At 27.4% G+C, this 21,091-nt stretch overlaps 2 protein-coding genes across 3 annotated transcripts; both read right to left on the minus strand.

The window, feature by feature from the left end:
• Positions 1 to 2,862: 2,862 nt before the first annotated feature.
• Positions 2,863 to 7,541, minus strand: LOC112689743 (DNA polymerase eta-like). Of its 2 annotated transcripts, none has more exons than XM_025563575.1 (8): positions 7,167 to 7,541; positions 6,972 to 7,106; positions 5,839 to 6,035; positions 5,184 to 5,269; positions 4,601 to 4,824; positions 4,356 to 4,539; positions 4,112 to 4,281; positions 2,863 to 3,917 (listed from the first exon to the last, which is right to left on the minus strand). In XM_025563575.1, exons 1-8 carry the CDS (start codon positions 7,307 to 7,309, stop codon positions 2,900 to 2,902), a joined length of 2,157 nt encoding a protein of 718 aa, XP_025419360.1. In that variant the 5' UTR covers positions 7,310 to 7,541; the 3' UTR covers positions 2,863 to 2,899. The 2 variants fall into 2 exon arrangements, with proteins under 2 accessions (XP_025419360.1, XP_025419359.1); XM_025563574.1 differs by having other exon boundaries at positions 5,184 to 5,353; positions 7,167 to 7,309.
• A 2,824-nt stretch (positions 7,542 to 10,365) lies between these two features.
• On the minus strand, positions 10,366 to 14,362 carry LOC112689782 (WD repeat-containing protein 36). The gene is made up of 4 exons (XM_025563636.1): positions 14,176 to 14,362; positions 11,600 to 13,084; positions 11,262 to 11,530; positions 10,366 to 11,205 (listed from the first exon to the last, which is right to left on the minus strand). The coding sequence occupies exons 1-4, from the start codon at positions 14,213 to 14,215 to the stop codon at positions 10,366 to 10,368; spliced, it is 2,634 nt and encodes an 877-aa protein (XP_025419421.1). The 5' UTR covers positions 14,216 to 14,362.
• Between the last annotated feature and the right edge of the window lie 6,729 nt (positions 14,363 to 21,091).

Raw genomic sequence — 21,091 nt, forward strand, 5'->3', positions numbered from 1 at the left:
TCATAGATTTAGGGGTTCAGTGCAATATATTTTCTGTGTCACTAATTATATTGTTATAACATTTAAAAAATCATAATATTGTTACCAAACATTTTTGAAATTCGTATTTTATTTTATAAATCTATCATATTTTTCCTGTATTGTTGGTTTGAAATTTAGTAGACTTGGGTTACTCTTTGTGAACAGTTATTTCATCTTTTGCAACTGTTTGAAAGAAATTAATACTTAAAAATCATTTTTTCTTATATTTTGTGCATATTATTAGTACAATAAACTCGTCATTAAAATTTTTATTTTAATTGTAAAATTAAATTAAATATTTATCTCCCTTACGCATCATCCAAATAACTATTCATTAAATAGGTAGAATCTATAGACAATATACTTACATTAAAATTTATGTTTATATATTTGGCTATACAATTCATAGTTTCTAATTCTCAGCACTTGAAATTAATCAAATATACTCAGCATCCTTGTAGATTACGGTATTGACTACCACTTGTACTACTGTAATTATACATCACTTGCACTCTATATTTTAATGTTTATTATTATTCGTTTATCATAGTCTATAAATATATATGTAATTTATTATTTATTATGTATTTGTTATATGGATAATGTTATCCTTTTCTACTATAATTTTGACATTATTTATATTGTATGTGTTTAAGTATATATGATTTTTATTATTTGTATTAAACAAATTTATGTTGGTATATTACTGTGAATGGTAAATCTTCAGTGATTGCTAATGTTCTTCCTTTCATTTTGATTAACATTAGAAATAACATTATTATAATATTATTATTATTAGTTGTATGTATACTCTATTCTATATAAGACCGATATTTCATTGATGTTGAGTGTCGCGGGTAGACACAGTCTACTGATGTGTTTAGCAAGTGAAAGATCTCCACTGTTGGTCGAAAATATGATAGAATTCTAGAATGTGGTATACATAACTGGTTTCAATTTGATATTAATTTAGTAACCAATTTTAGTCTCTCTTATAGGGAATATAGTGTAATTTTATATTTATTTCCAATGTAAACTATATAAGCTTAAAATATCAATAATTCATTATTTGGATTTGAAAAGTACTAGAAAATATTAATGGTTACTGGCGTTGTACATTCACAGTTCTATATATATTTATTTCAATTATTATTATTATTATTATTATTATTATAAGTTTCATAATTTATACCAATTTTGTTTTGATTACTCAACTTTTACTTACCCTAAATTTTAAAATAGTGAATTTTTACTAACAAAAAGTGTTTATTTTATTAAAACTCAAGTATAATATTAATAATTAATATAGGCATCTATATTGTATATATGTATATATGTATATATGTATATAAACATATATACTTATATATTTATTAACCTATTGTAATGATAACTCTGTATTTTATCTCAATAAATTAATTTAAAGCTCTTATTATAATTTGTTTTTAATTTGGGTACCAATTTTGCAAAACAAAATGTAATTTTATACTGCTTTTTTTCTTCTTTTGCTTAATTTTTTGATTGAGAGTAATAAACTACAAAAATACAAGCAATTTCTAACTTCAAGTATAAATAAAAGTATCAAAAAATAATTAGTATGTACTCAGTCCTTGTAAACTAATGCAGAATAATTTTTCAAAAAAAAAAAATCAATATTGGCTATTATTAACTGCTTATCTTAATATTGAAATGAGTATTTATAATATTTTTATCCGGTTTAATGTGTTCTAGGTATATGCCACATCCATTATGTATGCTTTAAGTAACTTAATACATCAATTCTCAATTTAATACAAATGTTTTTTTTTTTTTTTTTTTTTTTAATAATTTTCCACTAAACAAACATTTGTGGTTTTATATTATAATCTTGGTATATTATGTATCATTGAATTTAGGTTAATAAGTAAATAATCTTATTTTAGATATTTTTAGTACAATCTTAAATATAAAGATAACAACATCTGTTGAATAATATTTTTTTAAAATGTAATTGAGATACTCGATTTTTAATTCCAGCTAAAGTAATGTATTAATAATTGATTAAGTTATATTTAATTCATTTCCATTAAAAATATATAAATTAATATTAATATTAATTTTGTATCTTTATTAATATATAATCTTTCATCTTTGATTTATTATTACTCCTATTAACTTATTGTACGTCCTAGTACAGGAATAGTGCAAAACCATTATATTGTTGGTAAGACAAAAATGATTATCATATAGTATTCCAGTACTATGAATTATCAAACTATTGGTATTATTTTGAACAAATTAAAGTTATTATGTTTTACAGGTACGTACTTTGGTAATACGATTGCATATACTTTGCTGAATTGAGCAGATTAATGAATACAGGTTAAAAAATTATGTATAGGAATATAAATCTTGCATCAAATTTCTCCAAAAACAATTAAGTCAATTAAAGACTGAAATAATTTAAAATTGGAGAACAATTTTTAAATTAAGATTGTTATTAGTAAGTATTTTACTAACTGATTAGTTTCGTTGAAAATTAATTACCTTAAAATTAATATATATGTTTGTTTAGAAACCAAATGGAAAAAGAAATAGCTATTAGAATAATTATTATTTTTTTATTTTATGTGTTCTATTGAAATACATTCTTGAACTTATTAGATTTTCAATTTTATTATAAATTATAAATTGCGTTATCATAGTAATAAAGTTTCTTATTTTAAAATATATCTTTGTAATTTTGTATGGTATTTTTATAAAAATTGCTTGTTTATATACATGAATATTAACATACATATTTGATATTCATAAAATTATTACAGAAGAAGAATTCATACAATCTAAAATTCTAAAATTATACATAATAAAATTTTATTTATTCACCGATTTAAATTAGTCAAGGATTTAAGACTGGTTTGAAAAACAATGAAATATCAGAACAAGGTTTCTTCTGTTGAGGAAAACTTTTTGAATTATTCTTACGTTTTTTACTACCATCATTATTTTTAATTGTTTTATGTTTATCCTTACTCGTGGATTGTATTATATCAGTCTTGTTTAAACTTTTGCTTAATTCCATTGCCACATGATGATCGATGTGCTCTTCGTATTCATTTATATGAATCATATTATTACATCGTTCACAAAATAACATTGTAGGAACACTATCATCACAGCATTCAATAATAGGTGATTCAATAGTCAATTCCAAATCATGGTTTGTATTTTGGTATTTCGAAGGTGATACAAATTCTAGTTTTTTTGAAAAAAATCCATCCGGTGACTGATTTGATGGTTTAACCTTATCATTGTTTGGTATGTTTTTCGAAGGAGAAATCACTTCCAGTTTTTTGGAGAGGTTTAATGAACTTGTCGAAGCAGACAGAACTTTTGCTGACACTTGGTCATTTAATTGGTTTTTAGTTGGAGAGATAATTTTCAGTTTTTTACTAAAAAAACTATTCATATTAAGTTGATTATTGTTCTTTTTCATATTTTCTATTTTATTATCTACATTTTCTGTAGGCGCAATATAATTAATAGAGCAATTACTAGAATTTCTCATCTGAGCAAACATGGTTTTAATATTTTTCATTTCACCTTTACTAGTGTCATTTTTTTTAGTGTTGGAGTTGTCTAATGATGATAACTGTTCAGTAGAAATAAGTGTACATTTTTTAGTACTAGATTTTTGATCATTGGTGTGAATTAGTTCCAATAGCGTACAACTATCACTTTCAGAGGTATTGTTAATTTCAGAATTAATTTTTTCATTCTCTAGTATACCTGATTGAACACACAAATTTATTTTATTATTTGCAACTCCTTTGCTAAAATAATTATTGATTGATGACTTTACTGTTATTTTTATAAACTTGTTAATACTTATTCCTAAGAATGACAAAGGGGTTTTCCTGTAATAAATTATATCACAACTTATTAAAACAAATATTAAATTAGAAGTATATAAAGTAAGTTCAAGTGATGGACTCGATGTATATCATGCCTTAAACTATTATATCATAAGGATATATGAGGTTATATATTACTGTTATAAGCTGTATTGATTAGGCGCAACTTAAATTTAATATTTAAAATTTAGTATTACCAATTTGAAGACTTTTGGTTTTCAGTCATGTTAGACAGCAATGAATAAGCCAAATCTAACAATTTTCTATTATTATAGGTAGTCACTTCACCACATTGGGACGTAGGCAAATTTGTTTCCTTATTTAAATATCTAACACTGATAGTCATTGATGTAGCTTTTCTTTTATTCTAAAAAACAAAAAAAAAAATGTATTATTTATATTAATTATTTGATTTTAAAAAGAGAATAAATTAATACATACTGTTTCATAATCAGCTTCTAATTTTTCAACAATATCATTCATTAAAATACTTAACCAATGTTGTATTTCTTCTTTGACCTTTAAACCTAAAGGAAATGATTTACAACTGCCAATTGATTTAGGTATAATTCTAGATTCTACAGGTTCATTATCAATACCTTTGCTGATTTGATACAAAAAGTTACTAAAATAAAATAATAAAAATATGAATTAAAATATTTAAATATAATAAAATTAATAAATACCTTGTTTTATTATCAAACTTCTGTTGTAAATCATTTAAAGGTATTGCTGCTAAATCGGACATAAATTCACAGTTAAACTCTTCCCTAACGCGATTTCCAAGTTTACCACCTAAATTTTTTACTTTCTTAATCTGGATAGTCTCAAACAAATGAGGTACATTAGAAGGTGGTAATAATGTTTGTTGATTTGGTTTATGTAAGCCACACACAAGTTTAGCTAAAATCTGGTAAATATTAACAAATTTAGAAAATTGTAATTTTATTCATAATACAAAATCAAAATAATTAAACACATATGTATAAAATTTAATGTACACTATACTTTTAAAATATTTAAAGCACCAGCTAATTTAAAAATATTTCATAAATGCAACTGGTACCGAACTTATTATTGATTATTTTACAATAAATATTCAGTCTTGTGTGAACAATTTATTAAGTTTTTATTATTCAGTTGTTTCCAATACACTTCAAAATTATTTATCAGACAAAGATGATTTTAAATGTTTACCTGAACCATTTCATTTTAAAGTTATTAATTATCAGCATTTTATTAATAATGCAAAAATTAATTACAACTAACCTTGTTATTAGCAATTCCAGCTGAACAGTGAAACCCAGTTTTTTTGAAAATCGATTCCCTCAATTTTTCTACCATCATGGCACCAACTGTCAAACGAAGTAAGGAATCATCTTGTAATTCATTATTATATACATCATGAAGCCATGTTTTCATATTTTCAATTCTATTTTCTTAATAAACAACTAAATATTACTATTTTTCATCAAAAGTATATAGTTAAATGTTTATTATAATAAATATAATAAAATGCTAAATAAAAATAATTAAATATTAATTTGTGCATTTTAGATTTCACTTAAATTGTTTGTTTTATAAAGAGTTAGCATTAATATAAATACTTCAAATAAGACTATGGTATAGTCAGGTGTTTTTTATTTTTTTTAGAACATAAATTTAAATTTAAAAATATTTAGACAAATTGCATTAAATATTTATAAAGTTCAGTAATATGTAGGTAATAATAGTTTGAATTACATGATAGGTTTCTGTTATTCAGATTCAAATAATAGCAAATTCTGTATTTTTATATATTTTAAAGGTATAAGTTGATTATCAATATTTAATATAAAATCCAAACTTTTATTGATGAAGGATACATTTTAATGATTTTTAATATAATATTTGTTTTAAAGAGATTTAATTGATATATACTTACTTTTTGAGTTTTTATCAGTATAACCTTCTACAAATGTATTTTGTAAATCATTTTCTGTTATTACATTGTGATTAGATGATATATAATCATTTACAACACTAGTTAAATCGACATAAGCCTCATCGATACTAGCTCGTTGTACACAAGAACTAAATTCACTGAGAACCTCAAACACTTTTTGACTAGCTGCACGATATCTATGAAGGATAAAATGAATATAATTAATTGTCTTATAATAATAACTAGAGTACGGATTTTGTAGGCATTTGCTTTTTTTTACTATTACTCTAAAATATAAGCTACGAATTCGATTTATACTACTTAGAATAAAATACACGACATTTTATTTTGCTTTTTTTTTTTGCATTTATTGTATATAAATGTTTTTTTTTTTTGGTATTTTTGATATTTTTTTGGCTTTTTTCAAACATCACAACTCTTTTTGGGTATTTTAAGTACGGTTTTTTGCTTTTAAGTTACATTTTTTCAAAATGTGTTCTAAATAAAAGTATTTGAAATTTTAATATTTATTTTTATATAATATGTTCCAAATCTTGTTCAATCAATTATTTATAAAATTGTTCAGTTTGTCATATGCTGTATGATATATAGTAGATTAATTTATCTTAAAATGACAATAAACAGAAAAATAAGCACTTATTCTAGAAATTATATACTCAAAATTATAGTTTAGTTTTTGTTGTAACACCATATGCCATAGTCCTTTACAAAATGCCAAAAATTGTTTATTTATCTTTTTTTTTAAACCCATTTTCAATGCTTTTTTTAAGCTTATTTGGAAGATTTTTACAGCTTTATTGCTTTTTTTTTTGTGTGCTTTTCTTTAGTTTTTTATTGCTTTTAAATCTAATACTCTAATATTAACAATATCATATAGTTAATAAAATAATCAATCTTATTTATTATAAAATAATGAATTTTGCTATTCCAATTGTTTTGTATAGGTAAGCTGTTTTAAGTTTTTAGATCAAGATATATTAAGTAAATATTTTTTATTTACAGTTAATTATTACAAAAAATCCATGACCTTCCAAAATTATTACCAATTTCTATAATATGATTTCAATATTATAATATTTAACATTGATATAATTATTGTAAAAGTTATTTACTTTGAAAGATCTGCTTTTCCATGAAGCTCTTTGACCCGCACTAAATTTAAATCCGGACATTTCTTTATAGCATCGTCTCCTCTCATGTGCCGATTGACTCCTTTGGCTCTCGCCTCATAATTTACAGCGATTATTCTAAAATAGTAACACTAAACTATGATTTACTGCATAATCTATTTGTAAACATTGAAATACCCGCCGCCTTTCCAACTGTTGTACTGGACCACAGCAACTGGCTTTCCAGATAGAGACTGATTGTGATGTACTTCCACCTGACAGTAAAAGCAATCCATGTCAACCAATACAACTACTCGTTTACTTTCGATACAGTCATTCATAATTGAAATTCACGTCAGAAGTGATTATGTGATGACTAATATGGCTGGGCTTTTATTAACACTTTAATGTGCATATGCGATAAGAAATGCCATTCGCACAAATGTAGACAAAAAATGTTCTGCCAACGTCGTCCCTCGATTGCAAAAGTTGTGTAACAATAAAATAATAATTGACAATTAACCCTTACTATAAAGGTACCTAGTTTTTATTATTTCTATTATTATGATATCGGATGGATAGATAATAGATAACGGGAAGATAACAAATAGTTGGCGGTTTTTTGTAATGTTCCGTTGTCGAGTTAATATTCTTCGTGATAGTATATTGTCCTTTATAATCGGTACTGATAATATTAATATAGTGAAACAGATGTAATTTTCTCTCTGTGATTTTAATCCGTTCCTAGTTAGAATTTGTAACTTTTCTTCTTAGTAGAAAACAAGAAAGTATCTAGGATGAAGGGCGTCCCTAGAAATATTTTTTGGTGGGGCGAGGAGTTTAATAATTGGGCATAATTCTAGTTTAGCATCCTATCGATTTTTTTAATTTTTTTTTCCAAAATGTATGTTCTAGGGTGTTTTTTAAGTATGTTAAAAAAAATTGGCCCGGACAAACTTCGTTTTGAAGTTATTGATGAAAAACTTCAAAAACTTCAAATTTTTTTCATAACCCCCATTTTTTTTTTTAAATAATACTTAGAATTGAATATTTAATTTTAATTTTCACATATTTACATTTTTATTGTCCCTGTTACCTACTTGAGGTGGTATTGCATAGCAAGTCGAGGAATATTTTCGATTTGTAGAGTGAAGCGACGGCGCCGAGGAGCGTAGCGATGAGTGCCGAAACACTCGTATAATAGTTTCATTGGCCATTGCCGATACCACACGCATCGTTTGCAAAAAAATTTTATTTCATTTTCATAAATACTTCGTATGTAGGTGGACCGGGGTCAATTGTTGTAATTGATGAATCAAAATTCGGAAGGAGAAAATATCACAAAGGACATCACATCAAGTTTTTGAAGTTTTTCATCAATTACTCTAAAACGAAGTTTGTCCGGGGTTCTTTTTTTTATATACTTATAAAACACCCTAAAACACACATTTTGGAAAAAAAAAATTAAAAAAATCAATAGGTTGCTAAACTAGAATCGTTCCAATAGTTGTACTACCACGTATTTCAAATGCATTTATTTCACAAGATAATAATTTTGGTAATAATTAATTTTTTAGTGTTAGATAGATCGATTATAGATTATAAAAATAAGCCTACCAAATGTTTACGAAATCAAACTTAAATTGCATTAAGCAATACTTTTTTTCTAAATCCATTAAAATGTGGGGGGGCTTAAACACTCAAAATCCTCCTAGACACGTCTCTTTCTACAGTACAAATATAGTATAAATTATCAGTCGGAGAACGCCTGGTTTGTGTGAAGCTTAAAAATATCCTTTCGTTTATACCTAAATACGCGTGTGTGGCGTAAGTGAAAAATGCTCCCAATTGGTAATTGATACATGTGTACTAGCCGCCAATGACGGTAAATATTTTACTAATGTATTTTAATAAGTCTCGAACAGTGGCGCAGTGAGCAGTGGGGAGAGGGTTTTTTTGGAGTTGTAAATCCTCTTCGAATTATTTAGTTAACCTTAATCCCATTCTCCCCACCAAATACTTTTCGAACGAAAGTCACTTGGTCATTATTACCAGAGTTAAGTTCCTTCTAGGCGGTTAGAACTATCCGAGAGTTAAAACCTTGTGCCTTTGTCAACCAGTGTTGGGCAAATCGTAATCTGATTAATGATTACGATTACAATTTGTAGTTATTAATCATAAGATAAATTAATATAATCAATAATTACAATTTCAAATTATTTTAAATGATTAAAGTAATAATGTAATGTGTTGATTAGGTACGATTACAGAATTTGTTAATTTTTAATCATGACTAATTTTAATGATTAATGATGCTTCAATAATGGGTTTAAGTTGAATAATAGCTATATTTTGAGATAAATATTTAAAAATATGCAGTGTATTAACCATTATAGTATATTTTATGTATATTATCAGTGGCACCCGCAGATTTTCTATGAACCAGTGCAGTTATAATTATAGGGCTCCCAAATTTATTTTGGTCTACATTTATACGACCATATTCGTTTGATTGAAATAATTTTTTTTCCAAATGCATGTTTATCTTGTAAATTAATTTCAAAATATTGCAAATTTCTGTACCATATTTTTTAATAGGGGTTTGAATTTAAAATTTTACAAAAAACACTGGTTGGTATTGCTCAGGGCAGTTTTTCAAATACAATAACTTATTAATTATGAAAGATTTCAAAGATAATACTTTAGCATACATAATAATTTTGATCAATGATTTAATTTTAGGCATTGAATATGTACTGCATATCTGGTAGAGTAATATTTATTGAACCATTTTTAAATTGTGTATATGTCACTAGCAATATGGATAAATCAGGTATTTTGCAAAATGCCTAGGCCTACATGTAAATCAATGACAGATGAATCAAGAAACCTATACCGATAATTTAATTTAATTTTTCCAGCACTACAGTAATGTGGTGTCATGAATATTAACGTTCAATGAAATAAATTAAAAATATATTTCATCAGTTAGGGTACTCTAAGTTTTTAGTCACTCAGTGAAATGAATTTATTACTATACTTCTGTATTATATAATATATAATACTATATACACCAAAACCATTTCAGTGTATGTTAAAACCCTATACAAAAAAAAAAAAATTGATTACTGTTACTTTTTATATTTATTTGTATTTTATAAGACCCAGGATGAGAATTTTAGCATTTTGTGAAAATGTAACACATTTAATGGACAGAATATAAATATACAAATTATATCAGTTAATATAATAAGTAATATAATTTACATATATTACCTTATGTATATTTTTACAGTAAAAAACAATAATTTTAATTTAGTTGGCTTGAATTGAAATTTTTAATTTAAATAAAAACATTACAAAACACTTATTACAAGATGAAAATTATAATGATTTATTAGTTATTTTTCATATATTCAACAATACTAAGACATAATAAAAAATCATTTTGTAATTTTTCCCAAGGATTATTTTTTGATATTTGCTCTAAATGAGTTAATGCTTCTGGTTGTTGGGCCACTACACGTCCATTGTATTTTAAAAATACACCCAAATAAGATTGTGATAATTCAAAATCCTTGTTGTTCTCAGATATTTGTTTCAATAAATCCAAAAACTTAATCATTAGTTCAAATGTGCCACCCGCTTCTGGTGATAAAGATCGTACTTCATAGTTTAAAGCAGAAGGTCCCATCAATTTTAATTGATCAAATAAAGCTTGATAATCATTTAATGTTTGTGCTTTTAATAATTTTTGAGCAAAAACGGTTTGGGTTATTGTTTTGGGGTCAATTTTCTTATTGATTTCTTTTTTACTTAGTGCATCTTCTATGTCAAATTCGAAGTTTAATGATTGAATTGTGGGTAAGAAAAACGGAGCAGCAACTGGTGCTTTAGGTTGTAATAACGGTTTATTTCGTTTTTTGATAGCATCTAAATTCAGTATGTTTTGCCATCTAGCATCATCCAGACCACTCATAGTAATCTTGTTTTCAATTTGTTCTTTAGGGGTGTATTTATCTTCATTTTCAACAGTAAGGCATTCGAGAGATTCTTGGTTTATGCCAGTTAATGGAAGTGGTTCTGTGATCTGATCTTCTTCAATGATGGGCCGTAAACTAACATGAGTGTATAGTGTTTTATTAAACCATAAATAAATACCCAAACGATCAGCATGAGCAGTAGCTAAATAACTACCAGTTGGAGAGAATGTCAACGAAACGCAAGGTGTATCAACCTAAAACAGATTATATTATATAATAATATAGTATTATTGATGATAAAATAGTTTACTTTAAGTATATCGATCATTGATGATGAAGGTATATCCCAAGTACGAATAGTTGAATCCATCGCTGATGTAACCAACCATCTGGAGTCTGGACTAAACGTTAAATCAGTTAATGGACCATGATGACCACTGAACTTTCGTACAACAGTACGTGTATCAGTATCAACCAAGCATATATCATAATTATCTAAAGCTATTGCTAAAAAGGAACTTTCTGAATGCCAACTGAAGAATGAAACAGTGTCATCTATTTCCAATTTAGCTAACAAGTCTGCAAAACAATTTTTTTTTTTATTAGTAAATTTAATAATAGTTTTATAATTAAAAACAAATAACATACCACATTTTTTAAAATTCCAGAACTTCAAAAATGTATCTGAACCACCAGATATCATTACTTGATTAAGAGTATCTACATAAACTGCCCGTACACAATTATGAGCAGTTGGATTTCCATATGTACCTCTATGTAAACCTGACTGAACATTATATTTGTCTATATGGCCAGAACTATAACCAATGACCACAAAATTACCACAATGAGTAAGGCATGCACAATTAGCACTAATGCCTTTTTGTCCACTGACGTTTTTCTTAAATCTTTCATGACACAATTTATGTTCTCCCATTTTATTCTTATCAAATGACCATGTTGTTACAGTAGGTATGCCTCTATGTACAGCTACTATGTTGTCCCATTCTTTATCTCGAGTGGTCTCCGAAGTGAATGAAGTTATTGGTGGCATTGTTAAAGGATCTGCCCATTTATTTCCACGTTTTTTAGAAATTTTTCGGTTATATGATGCACGTCCAAAACTTTTGTTTGCAATTTCAGTGACTGTATTGAAGACACGTAATGTTGAATCATTGCCAGCACTTAATATACTAGCACCACTAGCTCCATGGAAGCGAATAGAAACAGGAGGCTTGAAATGTCCTTCGCGTATTTTAAACAAACTAGCAGAGCCGTCAGACATGTCAAAACGCCACATTTTAAGAGAATTGTCTGAAGATGAAGTAACAAGTAAAGGCTCATCGGGTAAACACTGAAGACCACAAATCGGTCCATGATGTGCTTTGACAATTAAACTATCAACTTTGCCTTCCTCAAGATTCCATACAACAACAGTGCCTTTTGGACTACCTGTCATCATTAACTGTCGTTTTATTAGAAAACTGATGCGTGTAACTGAACCCCAATCTTGAACAAAAGTCATTTTAGAAACATCAAATTTTAGATTATGTAAAATAATTTTGCCATTTTTCAATCCAATTGCTACCATATCTTCAGCTGGAGCTGGTTCTAAGCTGGTCACACTGCTATCCCAACCTTTAAATTCATAAATCATAGATCCTGTTTTTATGTTCCATAACTGTAGTTTTCCTTCAGCAGAACCAATTAGTACTTTATTAGTATAAGTTGGTGGATGACATATTGTAGTTGCTGTTATATTTAATTGTATTTCTTTGTATATACTCTCAGTTTTTATATCCCAAACTTTTACTATTCCTAGTTCATCAATAGACACTAAATTTACAGCGAATGGAAATAATAGTTTAATTGCTGCTTTATGGCCACTATATGTATGTTTTAGTTCTACACCACGCCGCCATGCATATATTTGGTCTTCACAACTGGTATAAACAAGGTAACAATCTGCAGCTAAACATGTGATATTTGCTTCATGTTGAGGACTGACAGAAAGAAGTTGGAATCGATCTGAACTGTATGTGTGAAATGCACGGCCAACAGATGTAACTATTAAATTTTCTCGTCTAAGGTTTATATAACGGGTGACAAGTGGAATCTCATTACTAACATATCCTGTAAATACCAAACAATCAAATTATTTCCAGAGATATATGATATATTAATTGGTATTTTTTAAATTATAGGCATTGAACAACATGAATGTAATTAAGTGTATTATATTGCATTGTGTTATATGTAATATTAAATTCATTCCTGAATATATGAACAATTTTTTTAATATATAAATGTTAAATAGTTTAAATTCATATAAATTTCAAATTTCAAATTAATTTGATGACGGTTAAATCAACATTTGTATAAGATAACTTAAAAGAGAAAGTATCATATAATATTTAATACTTAAAAAATTAGTAAAGTATTTCAAAGATAAATACTAAAATTAAATATTTACAAATAGGAAACAATAATTAATCAATAATAATAAAATTGTTATTTTTAATATATTTATATTTATTTAATACAGAAGTTAGATAAAAAAAACATTTAAAAATTAAGTAAAATCGAAAATAATTATCAAGGAATAAAATATAGCAGTCTATTGATATTCTAATTTTGTATCAGAAGTTTAATAACTACTGGTGCAAAAAGACTTTAGTATAAAATGTAAAGTTAAATATGCAAAAGCAATTTCAATGATTTCTTGTTCTAAATATTGTTGATAAATAATACTTAACTATACACCTAATATCATGTTTGGTGATATGATTTACTAAAAGTTTTAGATATCTGATTGGACAAATTTGTATAAAAAACTGAAACACTAACGCATAGGTTAGGTAAACGATAAATATCGGTCATGAGTTACGAATTGTAAACATTTTAATTTGAATAGAAAACAAAAACCGTGTCTGAAGGTAATTGATAATACAAAACATGTTCAATATAAGTTGATCACTACTCGGCAACATTCCAAAACGTCATGTACGTTACGTGTCTGTATAGTTAGAAGCGTAAACAAATTCAACAACCGTCGGACAACACCAGGTTACAAGTCACGAAAAACGTGTGCGCGAGTGAGAAGCATCCGTAAAGAAATAGGCCATAGCACGAAACGTAGAGAAGCGCGTGAACAGTTCTCGTCGCTACTCGTTCGCCTGACGACAATGCGTCCCCGAATAACGTGGCGCGTAATAACAACTTACCAAGCGCTCGGTTCTGTAGAAATATCTTGCTGGACGACATCGTAACACACAAGTTCGCCGGACAGAAAAATAATAAAAATAACAATCAAAGAGAACAACTTGACATGATGACTGACGGTTTAAGGATCGTCAACAAATGGTCCGCTCGCGCGCACGTGTGCATTGGGTACGTTTGCATGAAACGTTATCGCCGGCTTATCATGGCGCGAGGCGGTAATGTTGATAACGCGTGGGCCGTTCCGGTGCAGTGCCGCACCATGTCGCGCGAGATGACACGACCGACCGCGACCACTAGGAACGGCTCCGCCGTGGCGGATTCTCCGTTCGAGTTTTTCGCTACAGGAATATCGTTCCAAATATTACGAACCGTTAGAATACTAATAACGATTTTATTGTTGTACTCTATCTCGTATCGCATGATTTACATAGTAAGCAACTGAGTGCGTTTCGCGAAAACGTTTTTTAGTTCTCCAAACGATTTTGATAACTCTATACGATTTCTCCACAAGCTAAATCTTGTGCATACATGGTTCGAATAATCTATTTTCATATTCGATTTATATATATATATATATATATATATGTTGCAGCCACTTGGTAAAATTTACCATTTTACGAGATGGAAACGGTTTTTTTCACATTTCGTGATTTATGAAAATATTTCACGATATTGTTACGGACATATATAAATGTACGCCCTCACGATTACCATTACACGGGGAGGGGGAGTCAGATAATATTAAGAGCTCTAAAATAACACTTATTATAAACATCATATCCAGTGCGACGGTAGTGGCGCGAAGCTAAGTAAAAAAAAAAAGCGAAGCGGTCACTATTGTAGTACATTACACGAGCCAGTTTGCCCATTGAAAGTGTGTAAATTTGCTCATTTTCTTTAGCCAGTGTTACAGACCTAATAAATGAACGGATTGGTCTGTATTTAGTATTAATAGATCGGGCATGATTTGTAGATTATACCTCTGTCATTTTTGAAGAAATTAATTGAATAATGCCGAATATATTAGCAAAAAAGTCGAGTATTTTTGAAGCAAAAAGATATTGTGCTCGACCGTTTTTAGTTATAACTAAAGCGCGGATTTCTATGCAATCGCATATTTTTTCCTTTCAATATTTTTGGATTTTTGTCAGTTATCTCCACGAATCATCATAATTTGAATCATGAATCTTTGGATTGGTAATTTTTAAAGTATTTTTCATAACACAGTCTTATGCCATGCGGACTTTTGATGTAAAAAATATTTTTAGAATGCGGATCTACGGTACGTTAATTTTTTTGACCGTGCGGAATTACGGTGCATGCGGAGTTGCGGATTTACAAAATAATTTTATTCGTGCGGAGCTACGGTGCGTCCTGTTTTTGTTGGGTACAGATATCAGTAGTGCGGTTACAATGATCAAATCGGTATATACATGGGAGCATATCATATAATAATATAGGCGTTAGTGCTCTTGATTTGATGTGAATAATACCTGGGTACCTGTTTATCCGGGTAATACCTGATTTTGTAGGTAGTCAACGTTTCCGGATAGCGAGTACCCATTACCCAAAATTTTTGGGTACCCGATGGTTTTTGATATACGTAAACGGTTTAGCTAAGTCTTAACTGCTAAGAGGTAATCAGTATTAAATTATACATTACACGATTATTCAAATAAAAAATATTAAAATACCTATTTTCTCTTTTAAATTAATAAAATTACGTTTTAAAAATTAAATCTTTAGTATTTTATGTGAGTGTTATTAGTGGTATTGTATTTCAATAATTAATTTATTCAAGTATAATGTCGAATAACATGTTAAAAGTTATTATAAAGCCTATTTTTAATCTTGCAGATAACGGATACAGTGGCCTTATTCGTTACTTTTTATGTGTATAGCTACGCAGATAGTAATAAGTAGGGTCCGGAATTGTATGCATTTGCATATTTTTATATATTAAACTAAAAAGTAGTTAAGTAAGAGAGAAATTTGAATCTTAATCTAATGTGTTAGTATGCTAAATTAAATTTGGCATATTTTCGCATATTTGGAATATTTCAAATTATAATTAATAATATATTATGCATATTTTAGAATTTTTCTGAAATATAATTTTTTTTCCGCTCTTCGTGCAAAATCTAAATCTCAAACTAAAATCAACCATTATATATATCTATCTAACATTGAATCCTCCTTAAAATTGAACCCTAAACGTTTTTGGTATTTTTTAAAAACCATTAAATATTCTCCTGACTTTCCTGGTTCTTTAAGTTTAAATAACGTAGTTGCTAATGATGGTATTAGCATAGTTAATTTATTTGGCATTTATTTTTCTTCAGTTTATAAGAACTCAAATACATCTCTCTCTAACTACCCATTACCAGTCATTGAATCAGTCGATATCATTAATAACTGTGAAATCAATATTTTAGGTATTTTTAATGAATTAGAAAAATTAACTAGTAAAATTTCTACTGGTCCTGACGGTATATCTGCTTTATATTTGTATCACTGTAGATTTAATCTTACTCCTCCTTTACATAAAATTCTTACTCTATCTTTAAACATAGGAATTTTCCCTTCTAATTGGAAATTTACATTCATCAATCCTATTTTTAAAAAAAAGGTTTAAAATCATTAATCTCCAATTATCGTCCTATACCAATTATTTCTATCATTCCAAAAATTTTCTCTAAAATTATTAATTATAAATTAACTCCAATTTATAAAAACATACTTATTCCGCAATAATATGGTTTTAGATGTAATAAATCAACAGTAACTAATCTTATTAATTTTAAACACTTTATTTTACACTCATTTTCCAATGGCAGTCAAACCGATACAGTTTTCACTGACTTTGAAAAGTCATTTGATAGTATTGATCATAGTATACTTATCAAATTAAAAAAAATTGGCATCTCTAATCCTTTATTATCTTGGTTCACTCCCTTTATTTCTAAACGAATTCAATATGTTAAAATAAAAAACTATATATCTGATGAAATGAAATAAATTATCTGGGACTCTAATTCTATTGGCATTTCTAATCACATTGAAGCTGTCCAAAATAAATTTTTACGATTTATTAGCTTTAAATTCAGTATATCAAGGACTCCTCATTCTGATTATGATAAAATTAACAAATATTTAAATCTCATTTCCTTAAAAGATCGCAGGAAAGATTCGTATATTACATTTTTAAAAAAATTATTAAATAATAAAATAGATGATTCTTATTTATTAAGTCTTATTAACATAAAAGTCAATACTCGTAATACTAGGGAGTCATGTCTATTTTATATAACTCATTCTTCTCACAATTATTTACTAAACTCCCCTATTATCTATTACTTAATGATAACTCTGTTAATACCAATTTTGATTTTTTTTTATAATTCTGTCTTTTACTTATAATGTACCTTTAATATTTAATTTCATTATTTTCTTTTTTTGTTGGTGTTTTGTTTTATATAGTTTCTACATTAATATTCTTGTTGTTATTATTTTTATTATTATTATGTTATAATATTTTATCACAATTGTTATTCTAACTAAAAGTTCTAATATCAAGCATTTCAAATTGTAATTGGACTCAGGTCCGTAAAATAAATTATAATGCATATATAGAAAAAAATGTTACGAAGTTATTAATATTATTATATATTACTTATATTACTTATTATATATTACTTAGCGCATGTCCATCGTAAATTCCGTGAATCATGCAGTTATATAATTTGATTTTTGTGTTATAATAAGATAAGATAAAGTTTGCTAAAAGTACCAATACGATAGTAACTCTCTAGGTAACTTTTTAAATATTATAAAAATCCATTTGATTTGTTTGATTTGATTTATTTTTGTTTGTGACTTTTTGTTTAGATGAGTAAGTATTCAAAATAATATTAAATTTCAATATAACATACATTTCCATACATTTCAATAAAATATACAAAATACAGTTGATATATTTTAAAGTATTTTATTTGTTGAATATTAATTATTTAATGAATTGTACCTATACATTTTAAAATTAAATAAATTTAATAAATAATAAACATGCATTTTTGTTTGCATATTTTCCATTTATGCATGGATATTTCGTACGTTTTTAGTGCATATAATTCCGAGTCCTAATAATAAATAATCACAATTAATGGCGTACATACAAGGGAGAAGACGTTCAAACCTACCCCAGGGCCGAAAAAAAAAAAGGAGAAAATTGTGATATTATTGATGACGTGTAATATATTCATAATTTAATTTTTTTGCTTTGAACTTAAAATATATGTACAACTATACAAAAATTATAATAATTGAATATTTATATTGATAGGTGTTTGAAAAGTTTTGTTAACTATGCTGTTTTTTATATTCTTATAGCTACTAATTTATTGTGATGTAAAAGTAAACAATAAATTGTTGTAAAAAGTTGTATAAAATAATATCTATTTTTTTTTTTTTTTGCTTTATGGGCCCTTAAGGCCTTTCGCAGTTTCTACTAAACCTCTCCACTTGTCACGATCAATGGCAGTCTCGAAACTTGCTGCTTCATCCACCATTCTTATATCTGCATTTAATCTATCCCGCCGACGTTGGCGAGGTCTTCCACTGGGACGCTTGCCAGTAAGGTTATTATTCAGTACTTTTTGAATTATGCTTCCCTCAGCTCGCCATACATTTAAGATCTTCGTGATAGATTATCTATTTATAGCAGTTATTTATCTGCGCAACGAAAAAAAAAAGATAACGAAATTTATCATGTTTTAGAAAAAATATGTATTTACATATAAATCCCAGTTCTAGTTATGAGTATACAAACCATAACGGGTATCCGAAATTTTGTAAATCGGGTAATACTAGTAAAATCTGGGTACCCAAGTATCCGGGTATCCGGGTATCAAGAGCACTAATAAACAAACTGATTCCTTTTTCCGGTGTGGCTTTTATTTTTTTTTTGATCACCCATCCCATTATAAAAACCCGCCTTAAAAAAAAATAGATATATAAAACATATGTAAGTAAAAATAAAATTTATTAGAAAATCTGATATACAATCTGATTATCAATGAACGCCAGTCCTGGTAATTTTTATTTTTTTGTAATTTGATAAAACTGATAAAAAAAACTTTCGATTTTCCAAAAAAAAAAATTATTAGCACTTTTTACTTAAGTACCTAGTACCTACCTAAAAAAAAGTCTCAGGTGTGGCTATAGCCCTATAAGCCACACCTGTGCGCACACCTATAAATAATATGCAATAACCCGCAATACAAGGGATCATCGTTAAATATGAAAGACATATGAAAAATAGTTATGCGAAAGACAGAAATCGCGAAACCACCTATTCAATTATAGAATAGGTAATCAAAATTAGAAACATATGTATTTTTGTGAACTGGGGTATCAAATATCAAATCATCAAATCTAAAATATATATAATCAGATATATTCCTCAAAACTCGAAGTTCTGAAACACATTTTTGGAATTTATTAAGTGAAGAAAGATATCCGTGTTTGAGGAATGTAGCTTTGCAGTTACATACTTATTTTGGACCTAAATATCTGTGCGAAACAGTATTTTTCACATGAAAATGATAAAAACAGAATACCGAGCTACACTCTTTGATGACCATTTGGAACAGTGTCTTTGATTAGCAGTCAGAAACTATTCGCCAGATTACGACCAATCGGTCAACGAAATGCGATGACACACTTCAATAATTCTCAAATCAATAAAATAATATGTTAATTAGACTTAAGTAATTAGATTTTATAAATTATTATTTATTATTACATTAGTTTTAGTAATTAGTAATTAGTTTAAAATACTTATTGTATGTATATACACTTTATGCAAGTATGTTTCTTAATAATTATAGTTAAAAAGTACCAAAAAAAGTTTGGCCACCCCTGATATATGGTATTACGAGATATATGGTTATATATATATATATATATATATATACATATATATACTGATAAATGGTATAACTTGTAAATTACTTAAAACATAACTCAAACTATGTCCAGGTCAAGCGTATCATATAAAAATGGGGTATTATATAATATATATATTTATATATAATTTATATAATATAAAGTAGTCCCAAACAGACCAATAGTTAGATGTGTTATAGTTCGATCATAGTAAGCACCAGTATACTTATTAAATGAAATATTTTGAATTTGGTATTATTTATAATAAAGTTATTATTCTAAAGTCAAGAGTTTGTTATTTCACTCTTATTAAAATAAATATGTTGATTAAGAAGCTTCTCCTCATTTATGATGTTAGAACTTTTTATTTCTAGGGGAAGGGGCAGGGGCGGATCTAGAGGGGTTCAGTTCAGGGGGTCAGTTGACCCACAGTTAATATTTGTTGACAAAATTGGTCTCTTGGAAATTTTTTTATCTTTTTAGACCTTGATTTGGACTCTTGAACAGTTGGCCCATCGGAGTTACTTGAAAAATGAATGTATATTCAAAATTTAAAGTTTTTCAATTCATAATTTATATTTTAAATTATATTGTTATAGTAGAAAGTTAATTAAATCATATTTTATTCTGTACGTTTTGTTGCGCTGATAAAATTAGATTATATTTATTAATCGTTAATAAGTCATTATCGGTAGTATCACTAATTCTAAAATGTAATATAAATATACTTATACACTTTTATGAGCATATTGTATTTTTTTTTTTTTTACAAGGTATTAATTTCTAATTCAGTTTCATCCCTAATAAATGGTCTCTCGAAATAGTTTGACCTACAGTTCCCCGACTCTGGATCCGCCCCTGGGTGAGGTCAAGACCCGGGACTCCCTCCACCGGAAATACTCCATTGCCAATATATATATATATATAGTGACATAACTAGTGTTTAGTGAATGGTTGTTGCTAAGAATGCTT

The sequence above is a fragment of the Sipha flava genome, unplaced genomic scaffold (genome assembly GCF_003268045.1).
Source record: "Sipha flava isolate LNK unplaced genomic scaffold, YSA_version1 46_pilon_pilon, whole genome shotgun sequence".
Taxonomy (NCBI): Eukaryota; Metazoa; Arthropoda; class Insecta; order Hemiptera; family Aphididae; genus Sipha; species Sipha flava.